This window comes from Pelophylax lessonae, assembly GCF_965119305.1.
Source record: "Pelophylax lessonae genome assembly, chromosome: 5".
In the NCBI taxonomy this organism is placed as follows: Eukaryota; Metazoa; Chordata; class Amphibia; order Anura; family Ranidae; genus Pelophylax; species Pelophylax lessonae.
In genome coordinates, this window is record NC_138772.1 from 541,272,185 (window position 1) to 541,296,999 (window position 24,815).

At 44.7% G+C, this 24,815-nt stretch overlaps 1 protein-coding gene across 7 annotated transcripts in view; it reads right to left on the reverse strand.

Moving 5' to 3' along the window:
- PTK2 (protein tyrosine kinase 2) overlaps nt 1-24,815 on the reverse strand; it is a gene marked incomplete at its 3' end in the record, with an annotated part of 628,214 nt that overhangs the window by 83,675 nt on the left and 519,724 nt on the right. For all 7 annotated transcript variants that reach the window (XM_082257401.1, XM_082257399.1, XM_082257400.1 and 4 more), the window contains 2 exons: nt 24,406-24,517; nt 8,793-8,879 (listed from right to left, as the gene is read on the reverse strand). In XM_082257401.1, the coding sequence (XP_082113527.1) occupies nt 8,793-8,879; nt 24,406-24,517 (199 nt within the window). The remainder of the gene's footprint in view (nt 1-8,792; nt 8,880-24,405; nt 24,518-24,815) is intronic.

Consider the following 24,815-nt stretch of genomic DNA (forward strand, 5'->3'; position numbering starts at 1 on the left):
CCCACTTAAAGCACTGTATGTATATATATATATATATATATATATATATATATATATATATATATATATAAAACAAAGCTGCACATTCCAGTACTGTGTATGGTACGTAGTTATCCGGATGCCTGCACAGTATTAGTCTGCAGTTTGCATGTGTGCACTCATGTCTGGCAGTCACCTCTCCCACCATTACACTCCTTCCTCAGGTTACATACATGTTCAGGCCTGCTGTACTCCAGGCTGAGCTTATTAAACACATTCTATTGTGATAGGCGAACCCGTCCTCTCTATAGTCACTCAATTCTTTTTAAAGTCCATGCAGGTTCGATCTGGAATCACGCACCCACAACTAAAACTCCCCTTCCCCCTCTATCCCAGTAGATAAAAACAAATAATTTCAGATTCTCAGATGTCATATTTTTATGTCATTTTAACTTTCTTTTTTATCTTTGCGTCTAACATAGAAATTGAAGGCAGAAAAAGACAGTGTAGTCCATTTTCTGCCCATTTTTTTTATTTTATTTTTTTGTTTTTCGTTACTTTATTGTCTAAATATAGATGTAGGTTTGTCTCAAGCATGTTTGAAGCAATTTACTGTGGACTGTCTCACTACCTCTGCTGGTAGTTTATTCCAAGCATCAACTACCCTTTCAGTAAAATACTACTTGTTACAAGCTATCGCTTCTAGTATTAGGCAGGTGTGTTAGTCTCTTCAGTTATTTGTGTGAAAAATAAAAGTCAGCAGCTACAAGAACGGACTGCTGCTGACTTTTAGTAAACAGAAGGAAGTGATTGGCACTGCTTGGTGGGGTGTTTTGGGAATATAATTCGTAGTTATTACGTTCCTAGTAGGGTTTTGTGTGGAAGTCTATAAAATTAATATTAAGATCTATGCGTAATCTAATAAAATCTGGTATCAAATGACAAATCTATATAAAATCGGAACAGGTCTAAGTGCAAATTTTAAACAAAGTAAAACCATATATAAATTACATCAGCAAATGCATACCATATGTGCAAATGTGAATACAAAAAGTGAAGTGATAAAAAATTGGTTAAATGTTGTCCAATAATAAATTAGTAACCATAAAATGACAATTGGTAAGTATACTCTTAAAGGTGCCAATAAATATAAGTGAAGAAATTAATAATATATATAGGACTGCCAATAAATAAATAAGTGCAAAGGTGTAAGGGTGAAAAATTCCTTCGTATATATAACTGTGCAAAAAATGGCAATAAAAAAGGTGAACGATAAAAATATAAAAAAATATATATAAAAGAATGTATATGACAAAGTGTCCGTTTAAATAATCAAACAAATAGATGCAAACCCATGTGCAGTCTCGGTGACTTAAAAATCCAAAAAGAGTCCTAAACAAGTGAAGTCCGTATTCCCCTTTTAGGGTTGCATTTTTTGAAGTGGGCAGCAGCCAGGTACGGTGCCAATTTTTACATATATACCCCCATCCTAAGCGCGGAACCACATAAACCTTTTCATTTTTAGTAAACAGACACTCACCTGTCTCTATTCCCTCCCTAAGATTTAAACTGCAATACCAGGGATCCAGTGCCGTCCTCACCCGAGGCAGGTTCTTCATTGTTCTTCGGTCTCCAGCATCTTAACTGTGGGAAGTTGGCTGTGACTCCTTGCAGCTTTACAGCTAGCGGCCTACTACACATGCGTGAGCTGTGCTGCCCTATCTGATTGGTCCCCCTGTATTCTGGGACCTGTAATGTGTCACAGAAGGCAATGGGCAAGGAGGGGGGGGGCCTTCTGCTCGGATCACCAAGGTGAACCGAGCAGAAGCCGGTACCTGTCAAAAACAGTTACCCGCTCCCCCTCCCTGCCAAAAAATAAAATCTAAACGCGGTGGAGGAGGAAGAGCGGAAGGTCCCCTTTTTGGATGAAATTCTGCTTTAAGCAAACCTGACCTGTAAACTACCTAGGATAAAATACTAAAGTCTCTTTTTTTGTGTAAAAATAACAAAGATGTTATACTTACCTGATCTGTGCAATGGTTTTTCACAGAGCAGCCCCTGCTGGCGATTCTGGCCCCTCCCTCCTGCCCCCACAGCAAGCAGCTTGCTATGGGGGGCACCCAAGCCAAGCCCCTGCTCTGTGTGTAAATTCAGACACGGAGCTGTGGCCTGGCCTGCCCTCTTTCTCTCATTGGCTTACTGACTTTGATTGACAGCAGTGGGAGCCAATGGTGCCCGCTGCTGTCTCACCAAATGAGGAAGGAGAGCCTAGGACAGCGGAGCCTCTTGTGCAACATCACTGGATCAAGAAGGGACTCCGGTTAGGGGGGCTGGGCTGCTGCACGCAGGTTTTTTTTTTTTATCTTAAAGCATAAAATGCATTAAGATAAAAAAAAACTTCTACCTTCAGAACCACTTTAAGTCTAATACCACCAATCCTTAAATTTTTAAATCCCAAAACCTCCAATACATATTCCGAGGCTTGTGGAAAACCCTGAAGAACAGATTGAATATATACCTGGAGGGAACTTGAGGCCCTGTTTATAGCATGGGCCTAGGAACAAGGGGCTTTACATGGTCTGGTGAAAGAAAGATTCTTTAATCTACATAAACGAGGTGGATGGGGGAATCCCCCCCCCTCTGGGACATGTATTCAACTATGTAGTTGGAGGATAATCTTAATATGTCTGGCCAACTCAAGACAGGTATACAGGTGCCCAAGTACTTCAGCACCCTTGTTCTGCATTATTTAGACAAGGTCAGACCACTTTTAACTATCTATAGACATATCTGTGTTCACTGCCTCCCACCTAATGCTAATGCAGGGTTGGACAGGGAAGGGGAAACAAAATTCTCCGGGGACCTGGTTATTGGAGTAAGTTCTTTTTTTTCATGGGGGAATGAGTCAATACTGCGTATAGGCACCTCCCAGCACTGGTCTGGTCAGTTATCAGTCCTGCGTAGCCCATCCACCCTAGTGTAACAGTCTATCAAATGAAAATTAAAAGACCACATCCAATGCACTTACAAAGGATGAAGAAATGACAGGCACATCTATGATGTGCCTGACTTCCACTCTTTGATCACAGCCATCAATACATGTGGAAGGATTCCCTAAAGCACCTGATGACCGCCCAGTGTCTCGGCAAGGCGCGCATGGATGGAATAAAGACAGAGGCAGGAAGGGAAGAGGAACAAGTCAATGGGTTGACATGACGACGTGTTTCAGGGGCATGGCCTCCTTTTTTGGGCCACTCAGTGAGGTTTCTGCTTTGTAAGTGCATTGGATGCAGTCTGTCAATTTTCATTTAATAAACTGTGTTACACTTGGGCAGATGTGTGCTCTCTCTTTTGGTTTTGTGTCGGTATACATGTCTTACAACCACCTAGTGGAATCTCAGAGAGCTGCAGCGACCAGAGTGCTAACGAACTGTCAGGAATTCCATGTACTTGTACTTTCTTAATAGCCAGCAATTGGACTTTTAGACCAGCGCATTTGCTAGTAACTTTTTTGCTGTCTGAGATCGAACCTGCCACCCTAGGTTTTGGATGACTCCCAGATACCAGGGACAGGACAGGGAGCCCCTTAACTCTCCAAGCCTAAGCAGAAGTAAGAAGCAGCTTAGGGGGGTTGCAGCTGAAACTCATGGCTCTGCAGAGAAGGGGGGGCAGCAGAAACTAGCACAGGTGCAATTAGGAGGTTTCATAGAGCTGATGAGAGGGAGCTGGCAGAGCCACGTTATACCCCAGAACATGGAGACCAACACCGAGCAGCCTCCGTCTCTCAGCCGGGCTGTTCTGGGATTGCTGCATGAGGACTGAAGGCTTGCTGAATATTGCCAACTGAAGGCTTGCTGTGTTCAGCACATACTTTTTTCCACCAAATGCTCTTCTGCCCTGCAGTACTAAGCAGATGACATGCTCAAGTGATTCTCAGAGCAAGAGCAAAGGCAACATAGACCGGGAGCACAGCGAGGAGCAGAATCTGATGCGGTGCGTGACACCCGGGCTGGCCAGAGTCCTCCAGGCACACATCCTTCATTAGGGAAAATATGAAGCTGTACAGCAAATGTGGCACTGGGTGTGTATACTGATAAATTACACAGGAAAGATAATGCTGGTACAGCAGATTAACATTCACCAACACAGCAAATTACAGATTACAAGGCTACGGTTATCATTAATATTTTGCTATAGTGCTACTGAAATTAGAATTGATGTGATGGCTGAGAACTGGAATAAGCAACAGAAGATGGTCACCAATATTAACTGAAAAGTTATATTGTTAAAGACCAATTCCTGCTAACAATTATATTCCTATTTGTTACAGATTGGGTGGGGAGGGGGTCAATGAAGCCTCTGCCTAGTTTTCTATAATTCTGTGTTTGGTTTAGGGAAAATTTTTACCTAGCTCCCTTTGTGGTTAACAACACTGGCAGAGGTTCAAACCTGTGCCAACTCAGTCCCAACAGTTTTGTCTGAAATACAAATTTAAAGAGAGCCTAAAAAAACCATACCCCCCCCAGCTAATTTCTGCAGCCACAAAATAAAAAAAATCCTAATCTGCAAACCCCCAAAAAAGTACCTAAATCTGTGGTCATGTGGCATGCCAGGTCCTGAGTCTTCTCTGAGTGGAGGGTGGGGTCTTTGGGTGTCGCTGCCTGTGTGACGTGGACCCTTCCTATTGGTACTACAATGGTGGGGTACTCTCAGGATCCAGAAGACTGAGGAGCAGATGACGTCTTGAAGGGGGGACCAGTAAGCGTGGGGCACAAACTGCAGTGCTAGATCACTGGTCTCCACAACCAGAAAAGATGCACAGGCAATGGAGAGGGGTGATGGACTTCAGCAAATTAAAATTAACAGCATCATTTTCTTTTAAAGCAGTGTGAGGAAAGGCTCGGTAGGAGGTTATATGCCCATGGATAAGCTAAAAAATTATGAAAATAGGTGTGACCTCTCAGCAACCAATCTTATGCTACCAAAGTCACTTTAAAAGAGGATTGCTGCTTTACATTAGTGCCCTCTGCCTTAGTGAAAAACCAGCTAAGGTATATTTGCAGACCCTAGCCTATACATAGGTTGATGCAAGCCATAGAGAGGTACAGGTGTTCAGATGAAGAGGAATTGTCAATGGACTATAAGTGTGGTGATCTCCCCAGTGGCAGAAAGGACTTGTAGTTTATTCATTCACAGATTTCCGTGAAACAATGACACCACTGAGTGAGCAGCTGCGGGGAAGCATAAAAGCGGGAGGGGGGTTGGTTGTTTGCAACATGTTACATGCAACACGTTGAAAAGGTGGAGTTAGCCTTCAAAAATTAAATATATGCAGACACAAGGAGAACTTTCAAATGCAGTACAGGTGGGTAATGCACTGCAAACTAGGGTTGCTGATACTAGGCATTTGCACCGATACCCGAAACCTTATATCTTCTGGCTTCTTTTTTTTTTTTTTTCAAGCGGTCAGTGGGATTTCCCTAACAGCTGAAATGTAAAGAAAAGAATGCCGGAAATTATTGGTGGTTGAGTGGAGCCACCGCGTCCTTAACCAATGACATTTCAGCCACCCGGCACAAGGGTGACACCATTAGGTAGCACTGTGGTTTGGAGAGGAGGAGCCTTGACTATGCTCAAAGACCGGCTGTACACTAACAGGCAGCGGTAACTACAGTTTCCACCATGCAGCTGTGAATCCGCTTGCTAGTTATTGAGCAAGCAGGCGGGTGGCCCCTCCTTGGAGCTCTGCCATTGCTGGCTATGACTGCTGTAGTGGGGCTATGAAAGTGGGCCCAGAGTGAGGGCAGTGCTGGCAGAAATGGGGCAGGATAGGACAGCAATGTCTTCCCAGACTCTGGAGGTCTTCCAGCATCAAGGAGCACCGGAGCTGCTGGTATTTAACTCTTCTGCTCCTCCTCACCATTTGGCTCTTTAGGCTTCTGCATGAGAATGTAGGGACCATGGTGTATGGTAAGTGTTTGGCCCGGCACTGTAAGGGGATACCCCTGGGGGGGGGGCAGAGAGGAAAGAGAAGTCCTCTTCTGCATACTCATCACACCTGTGCTTCTTCATCCTCACTTATCCCCCTACTCCCCCCCCACTCCCCCCCACCTTGTCCTCACTTATTCCCGTACCCCACCCTCACCAAACTCCCCAACAAACCCCCCCCCCACCACACCTCCCAAACCACCCCCCCCCCCCCACCACACCTCCCAAACCACCCCTCTACCTACTCTAACAAGGCGATAGGTATCGGTAATTGGCATCGGCTAGTACTTAAAAAAAAAAAAAAAAAGTATCGGTAAAAAAAAAAAAATGGTATTGTGGCACCCCAGCGTTCCCCCCGGCGGCCTCGTGTTCTAGATTTGGACCCTGGACTGCGACGGACCACCGACGGGTTTCCCAAATTCTACGGACTGACCCGACCTTGTTGACGACTCCTACTCCCGCCACATCCGACGGTGCTCCTGTGAGCTGGCTGCAGCGCGGCCAGGCTCTCTCCTATTTACGCTCCCTGCCCTAACTGACTGCTGTTAGTGGTGACCCTTCGGAATTTGACTATCTTACTCCAAGATGATCCCCCCACGCACACGGTGTCTCTCTTATACTCCCTACTCCTCCGCGCCCTCCGCCCTGACCTGCCGAATTATACTGCTGCCTGGGATGGGGACCTGGGGCGAGCCCTTTCACCCAACGATTGGTTCAAATGTTTTGCGTTGACTCACTCGCTGTCTCCGGCAACACAGGTTCAGGAGAAGGGGTTCAAACTCTTGAGCAGATGGTACAGATGCCCTTCCTCGATTTCCTATATTGACCCACTTCAGTCGGACCAGTGCTGGCGTTGCTCGTCATCTAGGGGGACGCTCCTACATATTTGGTGGGAATGTCCGCAGATCCATGAATTGTGGATTGGAATTATTGCTCTCTACTGCAGGCTCCGGGCAACCACAGTCTCCGCGACACCGCAATTGGCCTTGTTGTCCCTGTTGCCCGGTTCCTTCCGGTCGATCAAGCGAGACGTTTTGCGTTTTTTCTTGGCGGCTGTTAGGACGGTAATACCCAGACACTGGAGAACCACGCACGTACCTTCTAAACTTGAGTGGGCTTTGGAACTAGACCGACTTAGGGATATGGAAAACCTGCTGGCGCGAGAAGGGGGCAGAGAGGATCGGTTCTCTGCTGCATGGATATCTTGGGACATGTTCCGGTGTTCGGATGACTTTAAATCCTGGCTCGAATCACCTGTACTGCCGGGTGATGGGGAGCGGCAGTGGGACGTGGGCGGCCCCTCTTAATCTTCTCTGCTTTCCTCATCCTCTTGGCTTATCTCTGTTTTCGCTCTCCTGCTTTATCTAACCTTCCTTCTCTTTATCTTTTTGGTTATGCCACTGGCGTCACACGGCTGTCCTTTTTGCGCTACCTTGCTGGTTTTGAATGCTTCTCAGCGTAAGACCTGAGTATTTACTAGTGCCTTACACACTTCACAACATTTTCTCATATGATGCCAACTGTAGCAACGTCTCTACCAGTGTTATCCTTTAGTTGTCCTCTCTCTTGCTTATGTTGACCCATGTTACGCCAAGCTGCTGTTTGTTAAGTTGCGACACCATTATCCTCCAACGGACTTGGTAGTTTATGTTGCCTTTCGACACTAATAATAATTGCAGTAGACATTTACTTGTAGTGCATTATGTGATATGACTGTGGAAAATTGTTTTTTTTCTGTTTGTTACTTGCTTCTTCGATCTCACTCATCTTCTGTAAAAAACCTCTTCCTCAATAAAATCAGATTGAACTAAAAAAATGGTATTGGTCGAGTACCCTCTCCCTTGACCCTCAGCGATTTATTTCCTTCTCTTTTGGCTTTCCTTCACTATCTCCCCCTTCCTCAGCTTTCCTCTCTATTCCCTCCCTAAGTTTTAAACTGCAATACCTGTGGATGTAATTGCGCTCATCTGTTTTCAGCCTGGTGTACCCATGATTTGTACTGCAATGTTCTTTTCTATGTACTACCATGATAACCCTACCTCGAGTGTTATTTATATTGTACCTTTGTTCCACAGTGGGGATTGCAACCCCCCCCCCCTTTTTTATATTATATACTCTGATGTTCACTGTTCTTTTACCTTTTGCAATTTCAAATAAAAATATATTTGTCTCTACAAAAAAATGGTATTGGTGCATCCCTACTGGAAACCACTGTTACAGGTTCTCTTTGATGCTATACCCATCACAAATACATAGAAAATCAACATACACCTAATTTAAAGCAGGCAAAAACCTGAAAAAAATGTTGTGGATTGCACAGTAAAGCCCCGTACACACGTTCAGGTAATCGGACTACTTATCGTTCGCATTTTGTTGCATGATACTAGCATCGAATTCAACAATGCGTACAAACCGTATGATTTTTTGTCGTACGATTCGGGAAAAGCTTCCTGGTTGCTTAGCTACGTATCAGATGGTGCAAAACAAAAACAATGGCAGCCAGGCTTTTTCCGTGCTGTTTTAGTGTTTCTGATCATGCGCGGTCTTTGTCGATCAATTTTTAGCGGACGCATAGTGTACTGATGAAACAAATGTCGTTCGCGGGGCTATTGTACGAGAGAAGTTTTCGTGTTTGTCCCTTTGGATTTGGTTGGACCAACTGTTGTGATCGCCTGTCGAAAGCTGTGTACCAACGATCAGATTATCGTGCGATCAGGTTCGAAAGCGAGTTTTATCGTACGATTATCGGAATGTGTGTACGGGGCATTCGATTACATTATAAGCTTGCACAGTTCTTGGAGATAAAACAGCAAAAGAATGGTTACCTGGTAGTGGTTGGGCTGCACCATGTGCTGCGGGCTGGGGAAGAAGCCTTCGCTGGATCTCGGGCTGGGGTATCCCGGTCTGCTGGGCTGCGAACAGAAAAACACAGTCATTGAGAACAAGGAAGACTGTTTTGTTAGTTAACCGTCTGTTATAACTGGGCACACGGCATCCCTGTCTAATCGCTCCCATCAGCTGTCGGCTGCAAATCCTCATCCTTTTACACTGAAAGGGGCAGCAGTTGCCCGGGACAGCTGTTAAAACTCAGTGAGAAGGACACAGATGACACCAGGACACTTAGTGTGGTTGAGTAGAAGTGTCAGAGTCAATAAACAGCCCCTGTACAGCCTCATTAACAACCCGTCAGCCACACTCCCAGCTGTGAAAATTCTCAACCGCTAGGTCAAAGGTCAGCAGTGAACTGCCAGCACCCGACAAGGTGCAAACAACGAGCAGAGCCAGGAAACTAAGAGTAAAACAATTCCTGAACAGTACAGTCATGTGGAAAGAACTGTTAAAAGAGGATTTATAGCTGCACATAAAGATCACTACAGAGAAGAATATTGCATTCTGGTAACTGTAGTTTATAGTTTTTTTTTTATCCACCTCTACACATAAACTACACTTACCATCAAAAGTAATAGTTACAGGAGATGGGACAAAATACAATACTACTAGAGAGCTTGCAATCATCTTTTATTAATGTGGTTTAAAACTGAAGTGTAATGTATGCTTATAATACCTCTCTTTCTTCATCCCTGACCAACATGCAATAACATTTTTAATGCCCCTTCTGAAACCCAGTGGGGCAGAGTTAATGGCCTGGTCTGTTTGCTGGTCAGTAGAAGCCAGCACGGCTTCTGCAAGTGTCACAGCACCCCGCCTCAGATCTTCTTTCAAGAGTGGTTTATGAAAGAACACATCCCTTTAGACATGCATGCTTCTAAGCCCATTCAGACTAGCGCGACTTGTCAGCCTGACAAGTCGCGCTCGGTCGCGGTCCATTGAAAGGTACAGGACCCGTTCTAATAGGAGCGACACAAGTCGCTCCGACTTAGAAAAAGGGTCCTGTACTACTTTGGGGCGACCTCCGAGCGACTTGCATAGACTTCCATTATGTGAAGTCCCTGCAAGTCGCTCCGAAGTCGTGGTGCACGGGACTGACAAGTCGCCTCCCTCGGTGTGAACCGGCTCTCTGTCTGCTGGCAACTGGGTGCTGCAAACTTTAGCTGGGCAATCTGCTGATCAGGTGCTTGAACTAAAAGGGATGCCAGGGTGTGTTTTTTCATATACTGCTCTGCGTGATGACTGGGAGTAAGATAAGAGCTGTGGAAGGTGAGCAGTGATAGTAGGGATAAGGAGGAGAAGACGGATGATGAATGTAGTAATTTAGACAGGAAATAAAGGCAGGTTAAAGATCGCTGATGCAGCTCCAGAGGGTTATATCAGATTTTCTCAACCTTTTTTCAGTCAAGGCACCCTTTAAAATTATAGACAATCTAAAGGCACCCTTTAAAATTATGGAAAGTCTTGAGGCACCCCTTTTTAAAATGTAAAAAAATGAAACTATTCTTATAGTTTTACATAATGCAGCAACATCCACACATAGGACACCCAACATTAGAGGTGATTTATTCTTACAAAGCAAATACACTTTTGCACACTGGTACTGACTAGTATTCCAATGTTTCTCTTCTCCCTCAATTTCTCTACATCTGTCAGCTAATGTCACCCAGTGCTGAGGGAGAGGGGCACAGGAGGGACAATCAAGGATGCTGTAGAGGCAACAGACATCCTCCTTTATTCACTGTTGTCATTGGTTGTTAGGATGCCAGTGTCCAGAAAGGCTTTGTGTAACTAAAAGGCAGGCCTGAACCACCTGCTGGCTTGTATACAATTTTTGATGCATTTTCAGGAATTTTTCCAAGGCACCCCTGAAGAAACCTCAAGGCACCCAGGGTGCCTGGGCACACTGGTTGAAAAAGGCTGGGTTATATTGTGGAGATACAGGTGTGCAGGGAATGCAGAGTAATCAGTTTCAACACAGAGGAGGACTTGCAACAAGTGTGGGGGAAAACAAAATGGAATTCAGCTTCTAAACCTTCATCCCAAAGCCGCCATCTTGAAAAAAATGGGGTGAGTGTGCAGATGTGCCTGGCCTTTGGTACTCTATGAAGACTTGCATTACATCTGTGCACGTGCAGAAGGTTTCCTGCGCATGCCTACTCAAGATTCTGGGCCTCATATGCGTGGTCTTCACGTATTCGTGGGAAACCCTTGGCACTTCAGCACATGCGTGGACTCCGGTGGTGTGCAAGTGCTGTCGGAGAGCCCAGGGAGTGCAACGCCATTCTCACCTAGGCGAGAAAGAAGGAAATGCTGCCTGGCAGCACAAAAAATATCAGAAAGACTAAAAGAAAAAATGTAGATGTGGAAGCGCTGGGGGTGGGAGGAATGAGAAAAGAGTGAGGTAGCTTTACTGAGTGAAGTTTCGTTTTAAATAACGTTTGCTACAATTTGGCTTTAATTTGGTTAAATTGAAAGTGGAACTTCACTCTCCCAATCAACATAGACTATTTATAATCCTTATACTGCTAGCATTAGTAAATAGATAGGAAAATATATCATATTTAATGGTTTTACACTTTTTTTTTTGCATTTCTACAGTTACTTCCTGGTTTCTATGCCTCAGCAAATGTCATACATCCCAGGAGTCGTGAGGATGGGAGAAGGGTTCCCAAGCTCAGCCAATGAGTGAGACGGATTCCAGGAAGTAAATGACACATGAATCATCTGCCCTTACTCAAGATGGCCACGGCAAGAAATGCCAGGGGGTATTTTTTTAAATTATTTCTCAGCAAAATAAAGCATGGGGGAGTTTGTTTTAAATACTAAAAATGAATGAAATAAAGTTTTTGATTTGTGGTGCCCAGATGCAGTGCAGTTCCTCTTTAAACTACACATTCACGCTGTTAGGAGCGGGGAACACTCCTCCATATCTTTTGGTTGTGCTCTAAGCTCAACCACTACTAGAAGGAGATCTGCTGCATCACTCAAAAATTTACGGATTACTCTGTTCCGGATGATGCAGCATTTTTTTCTTCTTCATGTCACTAACATGCCACCCAAAATCGAGGTCGATTTTGAGCCACCTTCTGAACGTTGCCAAATCATGCATCTAACTTAGGTGGAATGGTCCGCGACCTCCGTCCATTGAGCTCTGGCTACAGAAGGCTGAGGATTTGAATTTAATGGAGGATCTTGTACTGATGAGTCAACAGAAATGCAAGGTGTATACAAAAACGTGGACTCTATGGAACATATTTGAATACTCTGAAGGCGGCAAATCTCTTCTCACTGCGAGTCCTACTGGCTGTTAGCCACAGGTGACCCCTTTCATGTCGAATGCATTTGTAATCCATTGTCCCCTCCTTTTTGCTCCCCTTTCCCCCTCCTGTTCTCGCTTCCCCCCCTTCTTCACTTTTTGGTTCAGCCTACAAAAAGAGGAAAATGGTACAGCAGTCTAATTTAATGTCCATAATTACTATGATGTTCTCAGTCTGGTGTTGCTTCCCAGAGCCCCCGGGTATACCGGTCATATTCTGGGATTTTTATGATGGAAGCCTGTAGTTGGGTGCACCCACTAGGGCGGTTTACTACTTTCTATTGTACTCTGGGTATTCTATATCCGTTTTACTACAATGTTTTAAGTTGTTGAAAAGTGCGCTCTTAATAAAAAAAAATTAGGAAAAAAAAAAAAACCTGACAGATTCATGTAAGATTACCCTGTCCACTGGTTGTTCTGCAGTGAAATCGAGCAGCAGCGTTGCCACATCACTGACCAAAGGAACAGAGGACAGCTTTACCACCAACTTTTGCCAACATCTGCATAATTCTTATACAGCAGTAAAGCCAGCACCTACTGATCACAAACAAAGGGTGCATCTCTCACCGCTCATCAGATGCAGTACAGAGGTTATTGTTTTATCTCCATGGAAAGGTGCCCTTTAGATTTTGCTGCTGCTGCTTCAAAAATCCTGACTTGGCACAAATACCCCCATTTGCTATTAGAATTCCAGCAACAAGGAAAGAATTAAAATACCTTGCAGCAGCCTGTAAACCTGCTTAACACATGTAAAACATGTGTGTGTACTATAAATACAGATGTCTGGTCTGACCAGCAATCTGCAGACAGGTCTGAACACCACCATTGTATGTGTTATGGGTACAAGACAGGAGTCCTAAATCATTCAATTGCATTCTCAGCACCTCCAATCCAAGTTCTTAACCTCTTGTCACCCAGGTAACATATATGTGCAGCGACAAAGAGGGTGGGCTTTAACGCCCACGTGCTGCACAAATGCGTCTATGTGAGGCAGAGGTTTCTGTGCTGGGAGTGCACTAGCACAGAGACCGAGCTGTCAAACAAATGCTTTATATAAGCGCATCAAATTCATACATCTGGAACCATCACAAATCACCTTACACGTTAAAACAGATGCAACGTCCTCGATAATGGCTAACGCGTTTCAAGGCTTAGCCTCTTCTTCAGAGCCCACAGGCCATGTCTGAGCCTCTCATTTTTACAGCCAAATGTCTAGATCACCTAGGTGTGGTCTAAAATAGCTCCTCCCAGTGGGTGTGCATCTGCATGGTGTTAACCCTTACAGCCGTGCCCAAGCAGCCCAAATCCCTCTTTGTTTAATTAAGGGCTCTATTGTAACAGTAATGGATAATTCTATAAGTAATATGTATACATTCGTTTTAACGTGACACTGATGCTTCCAGTTGTATGGATTCGATGCGCTTTTATAAAGCATTTGTTAGTGAGTATAACTCTTTATCTAATAAAGCTTATCACTGAGGATAATGCGCTAGGCCGGTGCGCACTCTGTTTTTTTATTTTAATGCCTACAGACATCCTCAGTCTTAAAAGGACAGCAAGGCCGCTGCAATCCAGGAAAGCCAAGTGTGAGTTCCATTGAGCAACATTATTTGATTTAGGTTTGTTGGGGGGCCTCGCCTCTGGGCGCAGGAGAGAGGTGCGTTGCATCGAAATTTGTTTTTGGATTGAGCTGTCAAAGACCGCTTTTGGTCCCCACTAATGACCAGTAGCTGGTGGGACAGGCTCCCAATCATGTGACCACTGTGACATCCAATCACAGTGATCACATGATCGCCAATCCTTCCCACCCACTGGAAAAAGGGAAGGGCTTAACATTGTTCGTAAATTTATCCCTACAACAAGTCAGTGTCTCTCACAAAAATCAATTCTTAAGCTGGCAATACACAAGAATTTTGTTCCAAAACTTCAATGTCAGGAATGTTCATTCGATTTTTGAATCATTAGTAGGGGCAAATTGATGGTCATTTTTTATTGCGGTTGACAAAAAAATTCGAAGGAGTCAGATGAAAGTTTTTTCTTGAACAAATGTCTAACAGTGAGTGTGGTTTTGCGTTCGGGAAATTACGTTAATTCCAAAATCAAATGGTAAAAGCAAACAAAAGTTTTAAGGAAATTCTAAGGAGTCGGGTGAAAGTTTTTTCTCGAACAAAAATGTCTAACAGTGAGCATGGTTTTGTGTTCGGGAAATTACGTTAATTCCAACATCGAATGGTAAAAGCAAACAACATTTTTAAGGAAGTGAATCACGTAGGAGTCGTCGCTCCAAGCCTCCTTTGCTAACATTCCTATTGGGTGTCCAATTCACCCAAGTCAATGAATGTACGGATGAGAAATATCGGATAAATGTTTGTATGAACGTTCTTTTCTGAGTCTACCAGCGTATGGCCAGTTTTAGAGGAAGAATTTTTTACCTATTTTCTGTATTGCTTTTGCCTGCTTTTTCTGTCCTAAAGTGCAGCTGAAGCCAAAACTTTGGATAAAGTAGCGTAGTGGTGTTAATAAACTTTATTAAAACCACAACATGAAACCGTCCTCACCATGAAATTCACAGATCCTCGGAGAGAGAGAGAGAGGATCCTTCACTTTGCACAAAAATCCTCCATAGCCACGAAGGTCCAGGAAACTGGTTAAAGGATCTTGACACGGTGGTATAGGGTGCCCACAACCCTACATTGCTACATTCCGCAGGTGCTGGATATGTGTTGGCGATGTAACGCTGGCCGGGGCACCATGTTACACACCTTCTGGGATTGTCCGAAACTTAAACCCTTTTGGCGGGCGGTGACAAGTACCAAACATCTGTCCAACGTACAGTTGTGTTCAAAATTATTCAACCCCCACTGAAATTGATTGTTTTGGCCAGTTTGACATTGATTTTGATCATTCAGTCATCCTGCTTACAATTAAATCAAAGAGGCACGTGTAGGTCAGATAAATATGACAACATTTATAATGAAATAACCACAAATGTCTTTTCTGTGCTCACATCATTATCAGTTTTATTCAACCCCCAAGTGACATTCAATCTTAGTACTTAGTCCTTTTACAGATATAACAACTTTTAAACGTGAAGCATAGCTTGACACAAGTGTCTTGCAGCGATCTACAGGTATCTTCGTCCATTCATCATGGGCAAAAGCCTCCAGTTCAGTCACATTCTTAGGCTTGTGCAGTGCAACTGCTTTCTTTAAGTCCCTCCAGAGGTTCTCAATCGGATTTAAGTCTGGTGACTGTGATGGCCACTCCAAAATGTTCCAGCCTTTAATCTGCAACCATGCTCTAGTGGACTTGGAGGTATGCTTGGGTTCATTGTCCTGTTGAAAGGTACAACGTCTCCCAAGCCTCAGGTTTGTGACGGACTGCATCACATGGTCATCCAATATCTCCTGGTACTGAAGAGAATTCATGGTACCTTGCACACGCTGAAGCTTCCCCTGTACCTGCAGAAGCAAAACAGCCCCAAAGCATGATTGACCCCCCGCCATCCTTCACAGTAGGCAACGTGTTCTTTTCTTCATAGGCCTCCTCCAAACATAGCATGGATCCATGGGCCCAAACAGTTCTAATTTTGTTTCATCAGTCCACAGAACACTATCCCAAAACTTCTGTGGTTTGTCCACATGACTTTTGGCATACTGTAGTCGACTCTTCTTATTCTTTGGAGACAGCAAGGGGGTGCGCCTGGGAGTTCTGGCATGGAGGCCTTCATTACGCAGCGTGCGCCGTATTGTCTGAGCAGAAACTTCAGTACCCACATCTGACAAATCTTTTCTCAGTTCCTCAGCAGTCACACGGGGACTTTTCTGCACTCTACGCTTCAGGTAGCGCACAGCAGTCGAAGTCAGCATCTTCTTTCTGCCACGACCAGGTAGCGTTTCAACAGTGCCCTTTGCCTTGAATTTGCGAATGATGCTTCCTATGGTGTCTCTTGGTATGTTTAACATCTTTGCAATCTTCTTATAGCCATTGCCCTTCCTATGAAGAGTAATCACCTCTTCTGTGGCAGACGACCCTGCAGCGTGTTTGCTGCACCTCACGCAATGGTCCATTGAAAAAAAAAAACAAGATCTCTCTTACCATCTAAACTTTTAAATGCAGCCAGAGCCTGTATCCTGCTGTGCTGGAGGTCTGTGCATCCGCCTTAGGAGTCTCTTTGGTTCTCTAAAACTAACAAACTCAGGGATATGGAAGACCGTACGGCTACCCTTCATAATAGAGAGGAGTCCTATCGTGACACCTGGGGACCATGGCAGCATTTAGTTTCCACAGATGCCTATTTACAGGGGGATCTCGCAACACGATTGATCTTCTCTGGGGGCCCCAGGAGGGGGAGTTTTTGGCCGAATTTTTCCTGTCCTCCATTTTTCTCAGTCTCTATCCCCTGTATGTACTCCCCCCCCCCCCCCTTTTCTTTTTCTTCTTCTTTTGCCTTTACTCATAAGTATTTACCTGTCCTCTATTTGCCTATTACTGCATCAGCTCGTAGCTAGAATTACAGGCTCATTTCTTAGTAGATCTTATCCCCCCCCCCTTTTTTTGGTGGGGTGATTGCCCGCCGGGTGTTTTCTCCTGACCCCGGCTCTCTTTACTTCATCTCCCATTGGTATGCAACATTAAGTTAGAGCTGTTTCCTCTCAGGTTGGACCTACTTATACCATCATGTCCTGGTTATGCTATTCCAGCCTGTTCTGGAACTTACCTGGTCTTATATCATATTATCCCTACAGGTCTAATGTTGTTATCTCGTGTTTCTAACTGGCGGACTTAAGTCATTGTATTTTATGCTCTTTTCATATTAGGACTTGTACAATGCAACCTGTGGTTAAATAAAGGAATTACAAAAAAAAACCCCAAAAAAAACCACTGCATAACTTTGCGCCATTTATATCTGCTCATAGCTCAGGTTCAGAGGGACTTAACAGAGACAACAGAGCATGGGAATGAGACAACACAGGTCTCACATCAGCACACAGCCATAAAAATATCTAACACAACCACAAGCCACACAGGAGCAGTGAACACATCCCACAACCAATATCCACGTGTCACCCAGATGAGGTTCAGTGAACCCAAAAATAGTTCCATCTCCCAGACTTCTCTTCATTTCATTAAAAATGTTCACAAGTTACAGCAACGGCCTTCCACAGAAGATGTGTCTGTAGGACTCCAAAGCCACCAATGATATTCAAGCAATCATGGGGCTGGGGGCCATAAGACTGGCGTTCAAGTATGTAGACACCCCCAAAAACAATGGAGTTCAGGTGTCTACAGTGACGGGTACTGGTAATATTACAGTATACACTTTGGACAATAGTGCTTTTCAAACCTTGTGGTAACCGTTTGGAGAAGACCCTTTTCTGTCCCAGTAAAACTGTCCCCTGTGTACAAAGCCAGCTCCATAAAGACATGATTTGACCAGTTTGGTGTGGAGGAACTCGAGTGTCCTGAACAGAGTCCTGACCTCGACCCTTCTGAACACTTTTGAGAGGATACGGAATGCTGATAGCCAGTCAGGGTTTCTCATTCAACATTGGTACCTCCCAAGGCCACCTGCTCTTTGGTTCCATGGTCACCTTCTCCCATGCTCGCCTCTAGGATTTCTACAAAGCGTCCCCCATCCTCTGGAACTCCTTACCCCAATATACTAGGCCAGGGGCCTCCAAACTATGGCCCTCCAGTTGTTCAGGAACCACAATTCCCATCATGCCTAATCAGGTCTGTGAATGTCAGAGTTTTACAATGCCTCATGGGATGTGTAGTTCGATAACAGCTGGGGGGCCGTAGTTTGAAGATCCCTGTACTAGGCTCTTAATCTGACCCCCTTTAGGTGATACCAGAAAACTCATCTCTTTTGGGGAAGCCTATCCCGCCTCTACCTGAAAACGGAACTTTTACTTTCTCCATTAACTCATCTGCACACAGTTATTACCCTTTTTTGCCACTTCATTTAGATTATAGGCTCTCATGGACAAGGCCCTCCTAACCTTATTTTCTTAAATTGTATTGCAACCATACTGTCTCTCTCTATGTTGTAAAGTGCTGCGTCAACTGTTGGTGCTATATAAATCCTGTATAATGATGATCATCAGTACCCAACCTCCCAAACTGCCTGAATAGGCACAAATCCCCACAGACACACTCAATGTTGTAGAAAGTCTTCTCAGAAGAGTGAAGCTACCCAAGACACATGGTTGTCTCCGAGTGCTTCTTGGACCCATTGACTCGATTCAGCCTTCTCTTCTTTGAAATCTTTATGACTGTCTTTTTCTTTTATGTTCTTATTATTGTTGTTTTGTACTTGCAACATTTCTAATAAAAAGATTATACAAGAAAAAAAAAAAAAAAAAAGGAGTGAAGCCTGTTAAAGCCACAAAGCGGGGCCAACTCCATATTCACAGCCATAGTTTTGGAATGAGATGTCAAGCTCACATGTAAATAGCTTAGTTTATTACATTTTTTCCTAAAGTAGCTGTGAACATACAAAGTTAGAGACATTTTCTAATACTGTTATAACTATCTAGGCACCATATCTGGGTTTGCATGATCTCAGGAGGCATCTTTTCTTTATTTTTAACAAGGTTAAAAAATTCTGTCATGTGACCATGTGTCACTTCTTCTTGATACTGGACGGCGGGGTTACAGGACACTGTGCAGACACACATTGTGTCCGTATTCCATAGTCCCTTCAGCCTGAGACAAGATGCAGGAGGTGCTTGATCCAGGGGTGTATTCAAGAGGCAGGCTGTGATTGGGAAAGCGTAGGCCCTAGAGGTAGGTTTTGGTTGGGAGGAGTGCACATTAGAGGCAAGTTTGGATTGGTTGGGTGAGGGGGGGGGGGGTTGAGGGACCTGTGACAGGCACTCATTAAGAGTGCCAACTATGCCCACCCTTTTCACCTCCCACCTGTATTTTAGGAAGCTGTACCATAGCTTTTATGAATAAACAATAACTATTGGAGGACTGATGAATAAAAGGTCCGCCTCTTCCATTACAGATAATTTTTTAATCATAGAGGCTATAGTACAGCGAATGGCGAAGGGGGCAGAAAGGTTGGGCATAGTCGGCACTCTGAAATGCTTTTTTTACAAGGTTAAAAAGTTCTGTCATGTGACCATGTGTTGCTTTTTCTGGATACCGAAGGGCAGAGTTACAGGACACTGTGCAGACACCTTGCATCTGTATTTCATAGTCCCTTCAGCCTGAAAAGAGGCAGGCTGTGATAGGGAGGGGATGTGCCCTAGAGGCAGGCTTTGAGTGGAAGGGGGTGTGCCCTAGAGGCAGGCTTTGAGTGGAAGGGGGTGTGCCCTAGAGGCAGGCTTTGAGTGTAAGGGGGTGTGCCCTAGAGGCAGGCTTTGAGTGGAAGGGGGTGTGCCCTAGAGGCAGGCTTTGAGTGGAAGGGGGTGTGCCCTAGAGGCAGGCTTTGAGTGGAAGGGGGTGTGCCCTAGAGGCAGGCTTTGAGTGGGAGGGGGTGTGCCCTAGAGGCAGGCTTTGAGTGGGAGGGGGTGTGCCCTAGAGGCAGGCTTTGAGTGGGAGGGGGTGTGCCCTAGAGGCAGGCTTTGAGTGGGAGGGGGTGTGCCCTAGAGGCAGGTTTTGAGTGGGAGGGGGTGTGCCCTAGAGGCAGATTTTGAGTGTGAGGGGGTGTGCCCTAGAGGCAGGTTTTGAGTGGGAGGGGGTGTGCCCTAGAGGCAGGTTTAGAGTGGAACGGGGTATGCCCTAGATAAGTGTTTCTCAACTCCGGTCCTCAGGGCACACTAACAGGCCAGATTTTAAGTATTACCTTGGGGAGATGCAGACTAGAATACTGCAATCACTGAGCAGCAAATGATATCACCTGTGATGTATTTCAGTTTTCTTGCAAACATGGCCTGTTTGTGAACCCTAAAGGCCAGAGTTGAGAAACGTTGCCTTAGAGCAGTGATGGCGAACCTTGGCACTCCAGATGTTTTGGAACTACGTTTCCCATGATGCTCATGCACTCTGGAGTGTAGTTGAGCATCATGGGAAATGTTGTTCTAAAACATCTGGGGTGCCAAGGTTCGCCATTACTTCCCTAGAGGCAGGTTTTGAGTGGGAGGGGGTGTGCCCTAGAGGCAGGTTTTGAGTGGGAGGGGGTGTGCCCTAGAGGCAGGTTTTGAGTGGGAGGGGGTGTGCCTTAGAGGCAGGCTGTAATTGTAAGGGGATGCGTCCCAGAAACAGTTTTGATGGGTGGGGGGAGGGCATGGTGGCTGAGCAAACTACCCAATATAGGCATGCTGTGTGTCTGCACAGTGTCTTTTACCCCCTGAATGAGCAGCCAAAAGATGAAAACTGACCACACTAACACAGACCAGCTTCTGTGCTTTGCGTGGTCAGTTTAGAACAAGGAAGAAAGGTGATTGGCAGCATCAGCCAGCTACTTTAGATGAAAGACGTACATGAAACTGATGAAGATTATGATTTCTAAAATACATAAATGTGAACACACGCAGAAAAAAAAATATTTAGGGTAACCTACACTTTTTGAGGACATGCGCATTACGGTGCATTGTTGACGCGTTTTGCAGTGTTCCGGATGCGTTCCATTCAGAAAAAATGCAACATGTTCTACTTTTCTTGACTGCACTGGAACGCACTGCACTGGTGTGAACTAGAGCAATGGAAATCCATGTTAAACACTGTCCCCTATGCGTTTTTGATGCAGAATAAAAACGCACTGGACTGCATCTGGTGTGTAGCATAAAGCATAATAATATTTAATAAGACATCAAGTAATGTTTACAAGCAGTGATCTATGACAACATTAGCTATGGAACAATGTTTAACACAATTTTCTTCTGATGACAATAAAGAAAAGGGTCATAAAATGTTATCTCCACTAACACCATTTCCTACACATGCAACAACATCGCAGAGTGTCCTTCTTGCAGGGACAGACCTCACAAAACAGCAAACTATGTCACACATCAGGACACCGACTTCCTGAGAGGAAATTCTTCGAACTGATAGAAGTCTAAAACTATGAATAGACACCAAGAGCAAAGAACTCACCAGAAGAATCCCCCGGCAGGTTACAATAGCTTCATTATAAATAATAGCAGAAATGATTCATATAATGAGCCCACTTTTATAAAGCAACCGATACTGTTGCGATCATAACATTATTTATTCGCTCTGTTTTTCCATGACGTTTGGCCAGTCATAGATGGGCAGATAATCGAAGTGTGACGGGGGGCTGGGGCAGACGGTGAACTATCCTCATACCAATGACCTGTCAATGCTTGCCCTTGATGCCAGAATTTTGGCAGCTTATACAAAACTTTATTATAATCGTATCCCTGATTGGACATTAAAAACCCCATTTAATCCAGTTATGTGTATAAAAATAAATCATCGAATGGATGTTTTTTTCTCCCCTACATATAACTACCAAGATCTGTCTTGACATCAGGTATTCTGTAATACCCTGCACAGCAGCACTCAGACTGGAAGTGGGAGAGGTGATGCTCCAAGCCAGTAAGGGCACTTTCACATTGCTCTGTTGCAAAATCGCAGTAAAAACGGATATGCGTTTTTACTACGATTTTGCTGAGTTTCAGATGCGTTTGCTGTGTGTTTCTGGTGAATTTTTGGGTTGGTATGTGAAATATGGACAGGTGACTTAAAAATGCACACCCAAAACGCCAAATCGTGGTTCGTTTTTAACCACAATTTCTATTCATTTCAATGGGAAGCTGTGTGTGAATTTCAAAACTGCACCAAAAATGCAGCATGTAGGACTTATCAAAACGCACGGCACCGGAAATGCAGTGGTGTGAAGAGTCCCATGGGATTTAAAGGGAAACATTTTTCTTGCAAGGGAAAAACGTATCAGTGTGAAAGGGCCCTAAGACTTTGTTGCATTTAAAAGCTGATCTTTGGGATAAAAATCCTTGCAGTGATAACCTTCCTCCTCTAATCTAAAAGGTAGGGGAAAAGGCTGTAAGGGTTAAATGCTCATTAAGTCTAGGAGCAGAGGAAAAGGCTGTAATACTTATTCCTTGCTCCCCTGGGGCTTGTTTCTTCCCTCCAATGCTCCAGCTTGTGGACAGGCCCTCAGTGTCCTCACTTACAATGCAGGACTATTGGTCCTGCATTGTACTTGGTGCAACTGATGGCCTGAGCACTTTAGAAACAAGGTTTTGGTTGCAGAGATCGGGGGAGCCCTGCCAGAGCAAGAGATAGGGTAAGCATTACACCTTTTATTAATATTAATCTAGTCCTAGGCTCGAAAGCTTAAGTTTAATCAAAATTTAAAAGAATAAAAAAAACCAGCATAAGAGACAGTACCTGCTATCAGTGCTGTGTCTTCTGCTTTTTTTTTGGAATCTTCCATCTTCCAACCCCCACAGTGGTAATCCTCTAAAGCCATTAATAGAGAGTTGAGGGACCTGTGACAGTCACTCATCAAGAGTGCCAACTATACCCACCCTTTTCCTCTTCCTCCTGTATTTTTGAAAGCTAGATCATAGCTTCTATGAATGCAAAACAGTTTATGAATGGAGGACAGGCAGATGAAAGAAAGATCCGCCTCTTCCATTCACAGATCATTTTTCAATCCCTGAGGCTATAGTACAGCTTCTAAGAATGGAGGAGGGGGCAGAAAGGATGGGCACATAGTCCGCACTATATAATGTCTGTCACAGGTCCCTTGACCCGTAATGAATGCTTCTGAAAGGTTAGATATTATAGAGTTTAAAAGAAGCTGCAGAACAAAAGCAGCTGGTCATATCTTCTGTCCCTCTGGGACATCTTTGCTGAGTTCCTGGGTATACACACCTGATTTGCCCATTACAAGGGTCTCCCACCATGCCTCTGCTGAGCCAAGAGGTCTATACACCTCTTATGCCCATTATTAGGGGCCCCCACCATTCCCACATACACCTGCTGAGCTCATCATCAGGGGTTTTCATCATCCCTCTGCCAAGTTCTCAGGTCTGTATACCTGCTGTGCTCTTAATGAGGGGGCTCTCATCATCGTTCCGCTAAGTTCCCAGGTCTGTATACCTGCTGTGTTCTTTATGAGGGGTTCTCATCATCGCTCTGCTAAGTTCCCAGGTCTGTATACCTGCTGTGTTCTTTATGAGGGGTTCTCATCATCGCTCTGCTATGTTCCTAGGTCTGTATACCTGCTGTGCTCTATATGAGGGGGTCTCATCATCGTTCTACTATGTTCCTAGGTCTGCATAGCTGCTGTGCTCTTTATGAGAGGCTCTCATCACTCTACTAAGTTCCCAAGTCTGTATACCTGTTGTGTTCTTTATGAGGGGCTCTCATCTTTGCTCTGCTAAGTTCCCAGCTCTGTATACCTGTTGTGCTCTTTATGAGGGGCTCTCATCATCGCTCTGCTAAGTTGCCAGGTCTGTATAGCTGCTGTGCTCTTTATGGGGGGCTCTCATCATCGCTCTGCTAAGTTCCCAGGTCTTTATAGCTGCTGTGCTCTTTATGAGGGGCTTTCATCGTCGCTCTGCTAAGTTCCCAGGTCTGTATACCTGTTGTGTTCTTTATGAGGGGGTTCTCATCATCGCTCTGCTAAGTTCCCAGGTCAGTATACCTGTTGTGTTCTTTATGAGGGGCTCTCATCATCGCTATACAGACCTGGGAACTTGGCAGGGTGATGAGAAACCCCTCATAAAGAGCAGGTATACAGTATACCTGCTCTTTATGAGGGGCTCTCATCATCTCTCTGCTAAGTTCCCAGGTCTGTATACCTGCTCTTTATGAGGGGCTCTCATCATCTCTCTGCTAAGTTCCCAGGTCTGTATACCCGCTGTACTTGACATGATGGGTTCACAACATCCCTTCTGGAATTTTTAAATTGTATTCTATATTACTGGCGTGTACTAAGATGAGCTAGAACATTCAAATGTGAGTGGGAACACCCAATACCCCCAGTTTAACGGGAGAAGAGTTGAGATTTACGCAGTTAGATATGGTTGTAGAAGCACCTAAGGCATAGAAGAAGCAATGAGTAGACTCAGTCCACCAAGATCCACCTTTAGCTTAGACATCACTTTTGGTCAGACGTGCCCCTTAAGCATGCTAAACCTATTACAGGTCACAATAAAAAATATAAACGGAGCATATAGAACCCAAGCAAAATAATCCCATTGTTCTCCTTCCCACCCCCTCTGACCTGCTGAGGAAAAAAAACACTCCTGCAATGGCATTTTAAGGACAATCCATCCACTGACCTTTGGTGGTGCCTCGTCTGAGCCCGCGGAGTCCCAAGACACAGTCACCTGCCTCCTGGACTCCATTCTCATCCGCTCCTCTTGCTGAATCTTCTCCTCTTCTAGGATTGTACTGCAAAGAGAGAAAGAGGACAGGGGTGCTGAGTGTCAGCCTCTGACAAGACACAGTGGGGATATCTGCTATGCATGTCATTTCAGCTGTCACTGTGCCCCCCCCCCCACCCCCCCTTCACAAAGGGAACGCTGTATTTCCATCACTGAGTACTCCTCCAGCAGACCCACTACAGAAGTTAAATTGTAAGCCTGTTTACTAGGAGATAACGTATTGCAGCAGAAAGCAGTGGCAGAAATTAAACATCCTACCACAGGAATGCAGGAAAAACTGAGACCCAAGAACGGACTTCTTCACC